Source organism: Arachis stenosperma, chromosome 8, assembly GCF_014773155.1.
Source record: "Arachis stenosperma cultivar V10309 chromosome 8, arast.V10309.gnm1.PFL2, whole genome shotgun sequence".
Classification (NCBI taxonomy): Eukaryota; Viridiplantae; Streptophyta; class Magnoliopsida; order Fabales; family Fabaceae; genus Arachis; species Arachis stenosperma.
Genome location: NC_080384.1, coordinates 41,675,120 through 41,688,219, shown reverse-complemented (window position 1 = coordinate 41,688,219; position 13,100 = coordinate 41,675,120). Strand labels below are relative to the sequence as shown.

General features: G+C 37.3%; 1 protein-coding gene across 1 annotated transcript; it reads right to left on the bottom strand.

The window, feature by feature from the left end:
- Positions 1 to 1,069: 1,069 nt before the first annotated feature.
- Positions 1,070 to 5,457, bottom strand: LOC130946003 (photosystem I P700 chlorophyll a apoprotein A2-like). The gene is made up of 2 exons (XM_057874687.1): positions 5,305 to 5,457; positions 1,070 to 2,721 (listed from the first exon to the last, which is right to left on the bottom strand). Exons 1-2 carry the CDS (start codon positions 5,455 to 5,457, stop codon positions 1,510 to 1,512), a joined length of 1,365 nt encoding a protein of 454 aa, XP_057730670.1. The 3' UTR covers positions 1,070 to 1,509.
- Between the last annotated feature and the right edge of the window lie 7,643 nt (positions 5,458 to 13,100).

The following is a 13,100-nucleotide window of genomic DNA, read 5'->3' as shown; positions in this document are numbered from 1 at the left end:
ACATATGAATATATATATATATATATATATATATATATATATATATATATATATATATATAGTATCGCCGAGCCCGAAAAAATCGAACCAACCAAAACCAATATATTGATATCTAACCATTTTTCGCAAAGTGGTGACGAAGGATATAACTTGTACAAATCTTTCCATTTTCCAATTCGATTCGATCTATTCGTTCGTAGAGCTATTTACTCGATCGCAGACATTTCGGGGTGGGGGGTCCAACTGTATCAATTGTTTTCTAGTTGGGTACCAGATGAAAACTAAGTTCCCATCAACGACGCAATTATCAGGGACGCGCTCTACCACTGAGCTAATAGCCCGTCGTGTGGGACTCCCGCTGAGGCCCGCTATGCCAAAAGCGAGAAAAACCCCATCCCTCTCTTTCTTTCTTTTTTTTCGCCCCCGTATGGCGACATGGGGCGAAAAAAAAAAAGAAAGAAAGAGAGGGATGGGATTTTTCTCGCTTTTGGCATAGCGGGCCTCAGCGGGAGACCCACACGACGGGCTGGGTTTTCTCTTTTTAACGATAGGTATTCTGTCAGGAGTAGTATGGGCTAATGAGGCATGGGGATCATATTGGAATTGGGATCCCAAGGAAACTTGGGCCTTTATTACTTGGACCATATTTGCGATTTATTTACATACTCGAAAAAATACGAAATTCGAAAGTGTAAATTCTTCAATAGCGATCCGACGGTGCCGAGTGGAAGGGCCGTCGCTCAAAAGATTACCATATATAACATAAAACTTCTCCACCGATTCGTTTTAATCGAGCCTCTTAAAGGGGACCCTCTATAATTTCGCATGTGAGGAGTTATTTCTTGGTTTCGTCCAGTCATTATATTAGATATCAAGGAAAATCCATTCTGGCTTCAAAGAATGCGCCTTTTTTGATGAATAAATGGAGATACTATCTCATTTATTTCTGGCAATGTTATTTTGATATTTGGTCTCAACCCCGAATGATCCATATAAAGGAATTATTTGAGAATTTATTTCATTTTTTTTAATAAAACATTGAAGAGAATTTTTCAACCTACCCTTACCAACTCGATCTTGTTGCACCAGGCAACAAAAATGCATTAACCATTTCACGAAGTATGTATCCAGATAACCCAAAATCCCGATAATTTGCTCTTGGTCTTCCGGTCAAAAAACAACGTCGATGAAGACGTGTAGGTGCACTATTACGCGGTAGTGATTCTAACTTTCCATGAATTTCCCATTTTTGACTTAACGACGGAACTTTGTTTATTTCTTTTTTTTAGGATCGGCGAATCAAATAATATTTTTGTTCCAATTTTTTTCTCTTCTTCTCCCTCTCAATCAAACTTTTCCTTGCCATAATGGTTAATTTCCTATTAGTATCAATCAATCATACAAGTCGGATCCTAGATGTAGAAATATAAGTAGAAATTGAATATAGAAGAGGTCTGTAAACCACCTTCTCCATAGAAGGAAAGGATGCGGATACAAAAAAAAATTACATTAACCAAATTTGCCCGATGTAGAGGCAATCAAGAACGCTGCATAAGTAAATATATAACCTACAGAAAAGTGGGCTAATCCAACCAATCTCGCTTGCACAATGGAAAGAGCCACTGGTTTATCTCTCCAGCGAATCAAATTAGCCAAAGGTGTGCGTTCATGAGCCCATGCTAAAGTTTCAATCAATTTCTGCCAATATCCGCGCCAGGAGATTAAGAACATAAATCCAGTAGCCCAAACAAGATGTCCAAATAAGAACATCCATGCCCAGACGGATAAACTATTCATACCAAAGGGGTTATATCCATTGATAAGTTGTGAAAAGTTTAACCATAGATAATCTCTTAACCATCCCATCAAATAGGTAAAAGATTCATTAAACTGTGAGATATTACCTTGCCATAGTGTAATGTGTTTCCAATGCCAGTAAAAAGTAACCCAGCCAATCGTATTTAACATCCAAAAAACTGCCAAATAAAATGCGTCCCAAGCCGAAATACCATAAGTACCACCTCGTCCCGGACCATCGCAAGGAAAACTATAACCAAAATCTTTTTTATTTGGCATTAACTTGGAACCACGTGCATCCAAAGCACATTTTACTAAAATCAATGTAGTTGTATGTAAACCTAGAGCAATAGCATGATGAACTAAAAAATCTCCGGGTCCTATTGTTAAGAATAGAGAATTACTACTCTCATTTATAGCATTTAACCAACCGGGCAACCATATGCTTCGCCCCGCATTGAACGCCGGACTATTCGTTGAAGATAACAGTACATCGAAGCCGTATGAAGTTTTACCATGCGCAGATTGTATCCATTGGGTAAATATGGGTTCGATCAAGATTTGTTTTTCCGGAGTGCCAAAAGCAAGCATGACATCATTATGGACATAAAGTTCCAAAGTATGGAACCCCAGAAACAGGCTGGCCCAACTTAAATGCGATATTATAGCTTCTTTGTGGTCTAACATTCTTGCCAATACATTATCCTCGTTTTGTTCTGGATTGTAATCTCTAATAAAAAATATAGCACCATGAGCAAAAGCTCCTGTCATAATAAATCCTGCGATGTATTGATGATGAGGATATAACGCCGCTTGAGTAGTAAAATCTTGCGCTATAAACGCATAAGCAGGTAAATAGTACATGTGTTGAGCTACCAAGGAAGTAATAACTCCTAAAAAGGCTAGAGCAAGACCTAATTGAACCTTTGATTAATTAACATCTCGTTTGTTTAGTGATGTTTATTGACTTCCTATTTCTTTTCTTTGTTTTAACACAATCCCTAGGAGGTCAAATTCAGCCTTTAAATTACTGTTTAATTATTTCATTGTCATTCTCCAATATAACAAGAATGAAATCACGTTCTGTAGGATTTAAACCTACGATATCGGGTTTTGGAGACCCACATTCTACCGAACTGAACTAAGAGCGCTTATTATTTATTTATTTTTAATAACATAATAATATTATATTATTAAAATATTATTAAATTTTAAGTGAACCCAATACATCTTGCTTGCATATACCATATACTATATATAAATATTGATATATATGTATCTCCAATTTGAATCAGTCTCAATTGATCCCTTGTTACTTCTCCTACGATAAGTATTAGTTCGAGATAGGGATGACAAGATTTGAACCCGTGACATTTTGTACCCAAAACAAATGCGCTACCAAGCTACGCTAAATCCCTTTCAATTGGTTTCCTGTGTCATTGTAAAGAATCTTTGTCTTGTTTTCCACATTTTCTCTCACTTTTATCTTTTTTCTAATCATATTTTCAAATTATTTGAAGAATATGGCTCGGTATATTAACAGACTGAACGCGACTTGGTACATTATAGAAATTGCCAACTTTGAGGTTAGTGTTATTTTTCATTTTATGGTTATATTAAAGCATAGATATGTTACCATAATTAGGATATTTTTATGGAGGTAATATGCAGTATATGTTAGGAGAATGAATACATAGTTAGAATTGGTTTAAATGCTAAGATACGATGTTAGGCATATTTTAAAATGGATGTTAGTTAAATATTGGTTTAGGCTAGTTTTTCTTTAGTCTAAGTTATTATTAAACATATGTTTATTAATTTAGTTATTAATTAAGATTATTAACAATTTATAATAAGCCTAATTAAGTAGCAAAATATTTATGTTTGTATTTACTAAATATCTAAGTAAATTATTTTTTGTTAAATTTTCTTGTTACTTAAACTAAGTTATTAAGTTGATGGTGTAGTTGTTGGTTATTCAAGTAAATGTTTTCACTTAATCTACCAGATATAGAAGATGCGAAATGAATTTTGTTATTCATTATTTAGCTAAATAATTTTATTTAAATTAAATAAAATAGACGTTTATTAGTATAGCCATAATTTGTTTTAGAAGACATTTTTATTTGCATGATATTATATAGACGTTTAAGTTAATTATTTTACTAAATATTTTTATTATTCAAGTAAATTTTTTTATGTAAATAAATTTATAATTTAAATATTTGTAGTTATTTGCTTAAATAGTTTACTTATAAGTCAAATTAATTTCTTACTCAATATTTTTATTGTTTATTAGAGGCCTCGCCTACGCTTCCGAGGAGAGTGAGTCACATACTCCCACCATCGGACGTCATTGTCCCGCACCTGAGGGAGGTCAGGTTCGGTGATGCGTTGCCACTCAAGAATTTTGTGTTCGACAACTCCCTGATCACGACATTCGTTGAGCGTTGGTGCCCAGAGACCCACACCTTCCACCTGTTGTGGGTGAGTGCATGATCACCTTACAGGACGACGCATACCACCTTAGATTGCATGCTAATGGAGAACCCGTGGATGGTTGCTTTTGTGACTTTCACACATGGTATGGGACTGGGACCTGGGAGTTAGTTGAAAAGCTACTCGGTGTCAAGTCTCCTGTAGTCCAGCAGCAAGGAGCACAGAGGAAGGAGTTTTTCTCCCTGAAGCTGACATAGCTTTAGGAGCATGTCCGACAGATGCCGCCCGGTACTGATGACCCAACCGTTCTCCAATAGTATGCGAGGTGCTACATACTATTATTGATGATAGGGGGTTACTTGATGACTGATAAGTCTAATAATCAGGTTCGTCTCTAGTGGCTCTCACTACTGGACGATTTTAAGAGGTGCCGGAGTTTGTCTTGAGGATCTACGGTGCTAGCATGGACGTACCATTCCTTATGTTCTGCGGCCCACCGCTCTACCACAGGTATCGCCAGGTGCAATCCTCTACTGGTATCTTGGATATACCAGAAGTTCCCTAAGTAGTGTCCACCTGAGCGACAGAGTCACATGTTCCTTATGGCTGGGAGGTAACTATTTAGTTTGGTTTTACTATTCTTCATTTTTCGTATAACATTATTAAGACAGATTGACTGAATGGTGGTTAATGCTGCAAATGTCCATAGGTTGATCGGCATAACACAGCAGAACAGGGACCAGTACGAGCAGAGGATCCACCGATGGTGTCAGGAGTTGGATCAGTTACTCTGGGATGAGGTAAGCCATGTACCTTTTTATTTGGTTCAGTTGCATAGATTAGTCAACCTTTTATAGCAACTATCACTAACATCTCTTTCGATGCGTCCATTGTAGTTCACGTGGACGTCGTACGACGACCCTGCACTGCAGGATATGTGCCCCCTATGGCTGAATGAGGAGGTAGAGTGGGGGACATGAATGTCTGTTGTCCCCATCGTATGCTTTAATATAGTGGAATTCTACCATCCCGATCGTGTGAAGTGTTAGTTCAATGGCCAGGGGGGACCCGGTCAACGTTGACAAGTTCTTGTCTACGACGGGCCACGGTGAGGACATCTGGTAGTCGACCAAGCTTTGTGAAGGACGCCACATGCCCATTCAGCCGTGCTTTGACTATCGGCCGATGCGATACTGAGATTGGTATAGAGTGGCTTGCCATGTCAAACACTTGTCGAGGTAGAATGTACTAGACTTTCCCTGGGATGTGCAGACTTTGAGAGATTGTCAGAAAATTTCTATAGATCAAAGATAATGTTTCGAGGCTGAGATTAGGATAAGAGAAAATTGATGCATGTCTTAATCACTGCATATTATATTATAAAAAAACAAGTGATAAGACTAATTATGTAACCTACACAATATGTGAACATCTAGGATTTAAGCCAATGAAAGAGGATTTAGCTAATAATATATAGTAGGGATATGCCATACTCAATGCTGAGATATTTTTCTATTCCTTCAAGGCTTCAATGTTTATTTATATCTAAAACTACTATGCATAATATATAAAGTGACATGTTGATTGAGTATGTCAAGTTGAACCGGTAATCACACATTTGGCTAATGTTGATGCTTAGAAACAATTTGATGCTACCTATTAAACATTTGCTCAAGAGTATAAAAAAGTTAGGCTTTGGCTTTAATTTGCACTAATGGTTTTAATAATTTTTCTAACTTGAAAACTCCATATTCATGTTGGCATGTGTTTGTCACGTCTTACAATTTTTTTCCAAATATGTACATGAAAAAATAGTAAATGCTTCTCTGTGTTTTGATCCCTGGGCAAAGTTACCCAAAAGAATTAAATGTTTATATTAGACCACTAATTGATAAGTTAAAGGTTCTATGGAACAATGATATTACAACTTATGATGCAAGAAATTTTTTTTTTAACATGAATGTAACATTTTTTGTGGAATATAAGAGATTTTTTAGTTTATGAAATGTTGTCTAGTTACAGCCGCTTTTAAGCTTGTTTTGATATTTTATTTGTGAAGTAGATATGTTGGAGAAGATACATCAGAATTTTATTTTAATAAATATGTTGAATTTGAATTTTTCTAAACATGTATTGTTTAGATGAATTAATTTTATTTGTATGCATTATAATTTTTAATTAAATATTAAAATAAAAAATATGAGATTTATTTTAGTATAACGATAAAATTGGTATTCTAACTGATATTTTGCAAAAAACAGCAACCGAGTAGAAAGAAAATTGTTGCGTAATACCAATAAAATTTTTTATTATGCAGTTAATTAGTTACAATACAGCGAGAAAATTGTTTCAATAAAAAAAATGCTTGTCTAGTGACCAATTAGCCACATACTCACTATTGATGATAGTGACAAATTAAAGATTCTATGTCTCTATCATGGCTGAAACATTTGAGAGATATCTATTGATTTGTTACTAGTTTGAGAGAAATTTGCGATAGTGCTGCTACTAATTGACTGCATGTTATTGCTTAGTAAATTAGCAACTACTTTGTAATTTTATTTTCTCATTCAGAATAACTTTAGTTTAATGACAAAAATCTTACAAATTTAATTAATAATGTTCAAATATTACCATTAGATTTGCTAAAAAATGTAATAGATTTGGGTTCATATTAGTAGACAACTTGCAATAAGTTAGGTTCAAAATAATTAGATGCTAATTAATGACGTCTTTGTATTCAATTTTGTGTACAAAATTAGCTTAGATTTAGCGATGAGTCTATTACAGTAGAGTTCATCGATAATTAGTGACTACCTTTTATTTTATTTCTTTGATGGAATTAGCTTTCAATTTAGTGATGAATTTACGATTATCGATTCGGTCAATGAAAAACTTTCTAATTGATTTGCGACTGATGGTTCTAGTTGAACTTGAGAAGGGGGGGTTGAATCAAGTTGTTTAAAAACTCAAAGTTTCTAGTTCTGTTTTTACTGTTGCTCGAGTTGCAGGAGATTATTCGAAATAATCTCATACGCAGAACATTAAAAGAGTAGAGAAGAGGAGAAAGGGGCCAGCATGTATCCTGGTTCGGATTCTTAGTGCCATGAATCCTACATCCAGTCTCCACCACAAACCATGGTGGAATTTCACTATAAATCTCAGATTACATTCACCAATACTATTGAATTAATTCCTAATCCAACTAGTATCTACCCCTAAGCTTTATACACCAAAGCTTAGCAACCCCAAAGTGCTATCCCAACTTGGAAGGGGAATCTACACAGATTCAATTCTCACCAAGTGCTAACCCAACTTGGCAAGGGGAACTAATCCTAGTTCTTTCACCCAAATTACATCAGAAAAATAGTGGCTATTTTGCATCACTCTTGCCTTTTCTCTCTTGGCTTTTGATCCTCACATATTTGCCTTTTCTCAAAACAGAAAACAACGCAAGACAGCCATAACAAAAAATCAGACTTAAACTTGAGTAGAAGAAAGAGATTTCAGCTCTATATTAGAGATGGTGCTCTGAATGTGTGTCTCTCTTCCTTATTTCCAGAAGATGAAATGAAGCTTCTTTTATATCTTCAGCTAGGCTTCATTGTAGCTTCCTCCTCTTTGCTTTTCCTTGCTGCCCGTTGGAGTGGTCCTTGAAGGCATGCAGTCCTTTCTTCATCCTGCTCCACTTCCCCTGCTGTCCGAGGAGCTTCACCACTACCTCTGCTGTCCTTGGTGTTTCTTTCTTCCTTGGCATGTTCCTCTTTTCCATTCTGCTCCATTATCTTGCTGCTATTCTATGCAAGTTTGTGTTTTGCATAACCACGAACCACAGCAGTGCTTTGGTGATGTCCTTGGGTTAGTGTGTGTGCCCTTGTGTCCTTGCCTACTTTTACAGAGCTACACTTGTCCTTGCATGAATACAGCTGTCCTCATATTACTTTTATCAAATATATGCATAATCATTTAATGTAGCTGAACGGTGCTATGAGGAAATTGTTGGACTTGGTTACTGCACTAAGGAACACTGTGAGCTGCTTTTCTATTTGCTGTGATGGGCTTATGTATCAAGTGCTTGTATACTTGGGCCTGCCACAATAAAGTACACATTAAACAATATTGGGCTTTTAACCCAAAACAATGTTTGTCATCATAATATAACCCAAAATCAAACTAGGCTCAACAATCTCCCCCTTGATGACAAACATGATAAAATAGGGAAAATAAAAAATTAACTGAGTTAAGAACACTTCCCTTTGATGACATTCAGATTGTGAGTTGCTCCCCCTGAATGCTAGCATTACTCCCCCTTGATCATGGCTTACATCTTTTCCTGAACCAAAACTTAAGAACAGCCAAAACCAATATTTCTAAACTATATATCACAGTAATGAAAGCACAGAGCAATTAACACAAAGCACCACACAGGATAAACAAGTTACTTAGCAGCACAAAGCATCATTGTTCTTAACTATCACTATTAACCCCTAAGCCAAACTAACATTCCCTTTCTTTTCTCCCCCTTTTGTCATCAAGGGAGGAAAGGAAAAACCTGCACAAAATTTGTTAGTGGCTGGTGCATAGAAGTCAAGTAGCAGAGTAGTTTAAGTCTGTTACAGTCATCCAAAAGAAAAAGAAACATGTTCAAAACGAAACAGGTCATAGTCGCAGATGAGATAACAAGGAGCTAGGCATCAGAGTTGGATTCATCAGAGGTTCCATCGTCCTCCCCCTCATTGTCAGAAGTTGTGAGGCCAACCTCGATGTCCTCCACAAAGTCTCGTAGAATCCGAATCCTGCCCTTAGTCTTTTTGAGAGCATTCTCCTCCAAAACTTGATTCCGTTTGCGCTCAGCACCATGATGGAGAAGAAGATCTGTCAGATTGAGGAATTCTTCAAGGACATTCTTCAGAATGCGTGTCATGACCTTGATTGTAGTGGAGGTGGAAAGGGAAATTAGAGGATCCTCATCAACAGAAGGAACATCAGTGCTGTCATCAGTTTGACGACGCTTGGGAGCTGTTTTCTTTACTGCACCACCCCCTTTAATATATGAGTTACAATCTATGGCAATTTCAGCCCCAAAATCAACATTGTAATATTGAAAAATTTTTGTGAGAAGCATGCCATATGGTAACGCATTTTTGGTACTGATACAAGCATACATATGCCTTACAAGTAAATAAGCAAAAGAGATGGGAATTTTTGAAAGCAGTGCATACAAAACCAGTGTGTCACAGAATGAGACGCGTTGAAAAGAACCGCTCTGAGGCAAGATGACATGGTTTACAATCCTGTGCAGCTGGGCACGGACTGGACCAAGAGACTTATGAGTAGGAGTGTTACCTTCTAAGAGAGGGATATTGATGCAGACAGTGCTTAGGGCATCAAAATATGAAACATTGAGCGTATCATCCCACTTACCAGAGGTGTAGACATCAGGGCCACGGTCCTGGTAATTTAGGGCTTTGCCTAGGTGATATTTGTCTAGAATGATCACTTTGCCTTTAACAAAAGAGGCGATTCTCCCTTCTTTGTAGGTCATGTTGCTATAGAACTGTTTTACCAAATCAGGGTAAACTTTCTCTTTGATGGACAGTATGGATGTCCAACCTTGATATGCAAACAATGGGGTAAAGTTCAGGCCTTTCCTACGGAGTTTGTCAAGATTGACAAGCTTCGAGGGACAGAGTTTACGCTTGTAAATATCTTTGCAGAAAAACAGATAGTTCATGAGAGATTGAAAACGACGACGATCAAAGGACTCATCAGGAAAATCAGCATAAAATGACTTGTGAGCAATAGGATTTGAGAGTCTAGGTTCAGCAACAGGACGGAGGTCAAAGTCAATGACTGTACCGCGAGTATGGCGATTCTGAGTGGGGCGAGTCTCTTCGTCTTCGTGAAGAGGCCTCTTTCCTCTGGAAGAGCTGGGCTTGGAAGAACTAGGCTGAGATGTGTTTGGTGGAGGAGGAGGAGGAGATGTAGGGTGAGGAGCAACGCCAGGGCGGCGAGCAGTGGTCTTAGTGCGGGCCATGTCAGGAGAAGGGTTTGGAGGTGGAGATGGTGAGGAATGAGTGGGGGAATGAGAGGGAGATGAGTGTGTGTGATCAGAACGGTGGGAGCCACTGTGGGAGCCTCTGCGAGCAACACTTTTCTTTCGAGCCATATATATAGAATCACTGATTTGGAGAAGATGAAAGAGTGGAGAGTGAAGAGTGTGGTGTGAATGGATGCATGCAGTGGGAAGTTAATATAGGCTTGAGAAGTGTAAAGGTTGCACCTTGAAAAGATAAAAACCCAATCTTGGAAAACGCTTTGAAAGTTACAGCTGTACCTTCGTATGTTTGAAAAAGCAAACAAAAGATGGAATTTAATAAAGGATGCAAAAATTTTTTTTTTTTAAAAATGAAGCCCTAATGCATGAAATGCAAAAAAAATTTAGACAAAAAAAAAAATCGAAGTAGGTTCAGAGGTCCAAAAAAATGAAGTAGGTTCAAAAGAATGAAGTTGAAGTAAAGCCCAAACATTTCGAAAGCCCACTTTTCATAAAAGCTTAAACAAAATTTGTTTCAAAAAATTGAAGGAACCCCACATTTTTCAATAAAGAAAAAAGCCCATAGTTCTGAAGACTGTTTCAGCACATGGTGTCCTTCTTTCATCATGGTCAGATTAGAATCCATTAGCTCCATAGTAAATTAATGAAGTTTACTCATCATCTGCCAAATAATCTCTCCGCGATTTAAGAGACAAAACACAAAAGATCTCATTATCAGAAAAATTAAGAAAACAGAGATGAAGCAAGAATGCCTAATTCAGTTCGCAGCTTACAGAACCTCTCTTCAATCAATGGTTTGGTGAAAATATCTGCTAGCTGACCATCAGAATTAACAAACTGAATATCCAAATTTCCATTTTGCACATGTTCTCTAATAGAGTGAAAACGAACTTCAATGTGCTTAGTTCTTGAGTGCAAGACAGGATTTTTGGAAATGTTAATAGCACTCATGTTGTCACAAAATAATGGAATATTAGAGACATTCAGTTTATAATCAGCTAGTTGAGTTTTCAGCCATAATAATTGAGAGCAACAAGAAGAGGCTGCAATATACTCAGCTTCGGCTGTTGAAAGGGCCACAGTAGCTTGCTTCTTGCTAGACCAAACAATAAGTGATTTCCCAAGAAAACAGCACATGCCGCTTGTGCTTCTTCTATCAATCCTATCCCCAGCAAAATCTGCATCACAGAAACCCACTAATTGAAAGGAATCAGTTTTAGGAAACCATAACCCATAATTAGTGGTACCAAGAACATATCGGATGATCCGCTTGACAGCCGAGAGATGTGACTCCTTAGGCTTTGATTGAAACCTTGAACAAACTCCAACACTTTGGATGATATCAGGCCTTGAAGAGGTAAGGTACATTAGGGATCCAATCATCCCTCTGTAACGTGTCTCATCAACATCTCTACCATGTTCATCCTTATCAAGCTTGATGTTAGGATGCATGGGGGTTCCCATAGGCTTAGCACAGTCCAGCCCAAACTTCTTGACAAGTTCCTTTGCATATTTTTCTTGATGGATGAATATGCCTTCTGCAGTTTGCTTAATTTGCAAGCCTAGGAAGAAATTGAGTTCTCCCATCATGCTCATATCAAATTCATTGGTCATAAGCTTAGCAAAATCTGCACACAAATTCTCATTAGCAGAACCAAATATAATATCATCAACATAAACTTGCACAAGAATGAAATGATCATGATAATTTCTAATAAATAAAGTGGTGTCAGTGGCTCCTCTTTGAAAGTTATTTTTCAATAAAAATGAGCTAAGCCTCTCATACCAAGCTCTAGGAGCTTGTCTTAAACCATATAAGGCTTTAGCTAGTTTGAAAACATGATTAGGAAAAGTTTTGTTTTCAAACCCAGGTGGTTGAGCCACATAAACCTCTCTATCTATTATGCCATTGAGAAAAGCACACTTTACGTCCATTTGGAACAACTTGAAACCACAATGAGCAGCATATGCAAGAAGCAATCTGATGGCTTCCATTCTAGCTACAGGTGCAAAGGATTCATCGAAATCAATCCCTTCTTCTTGATCATATCCTTGAGCGACCAATCTTGCTTTGTTTCGGACTATGGATCCATCTTCACCCAGCTTATTTCTGAAAATCCATTTAGTGCCAGTGACTTTCTTTCCATGTGGATTAGGCACCAATGACCAGACCTGATTCTTCTCAAATTGCAACAATTCCTCCTTCATGGCTATCACCCAAGATGGATCAGCAAGAGCTTCTTGGATGTTTTGAGGTTCAATCTTTGATAAAAGAGCAATGTTGTTGGATTCGGCTCTTTTCAAAGATGACCTTGTTGAAATACTTTTGGAGGGATCACCAATTATGAATTTCTCAGGATAATTTTTCAGAAACCTCCATTCTCTTGGTCTTCTTGATTGGTTTGAGGATTCAGGTTCCTCTTGATCAACAATGGCCTCTGCATCAGTATTTTCTGCATTAACAGGAGATAATTCCAAATTGTCTCCTGCAGAATCAGAATTTTCGTTGCAAGCAGGTGCAGCTTCATGAGAATCAGAATTATTTTGAACTGGCACATCGTTCTTGGGGATTTCAGCTTCAAAACCTGGACTATCATCTATGCAAATACTAGGAACAATGTTAGACTCACAAAATGTGACATGCATGGTTTCCTCAACAGTTTTGGAGTTCTTGTTATAGACTCTATAGGCCTTGCTATTTGTGGAATAACCCAGAAAAATGCCTTCATGTGTTTTAGGGTCAAATTTACCTAAATTTTCTTTGATATTCAAAATGAAACACTTGCAGCCAAACACATGAAAATAA

Bases quoted from the DNA above. Each gene is read 5' to 3' on its own strand.
- LOC130946003 (XM_057874687.1), bottom strand. From the start codon at position 5,457: ATGGCAAGCCACTCTATACCAATCTCAGTATCGCATCGGCCGATAGTC. The intron at 2,722-5,304 runs GTCCCCCCTGGC...AATTAATCAAAG, and splicing joins AACTTGTCAACGTTGACCGG to GTTCAATTAGGTCTTGCTCT.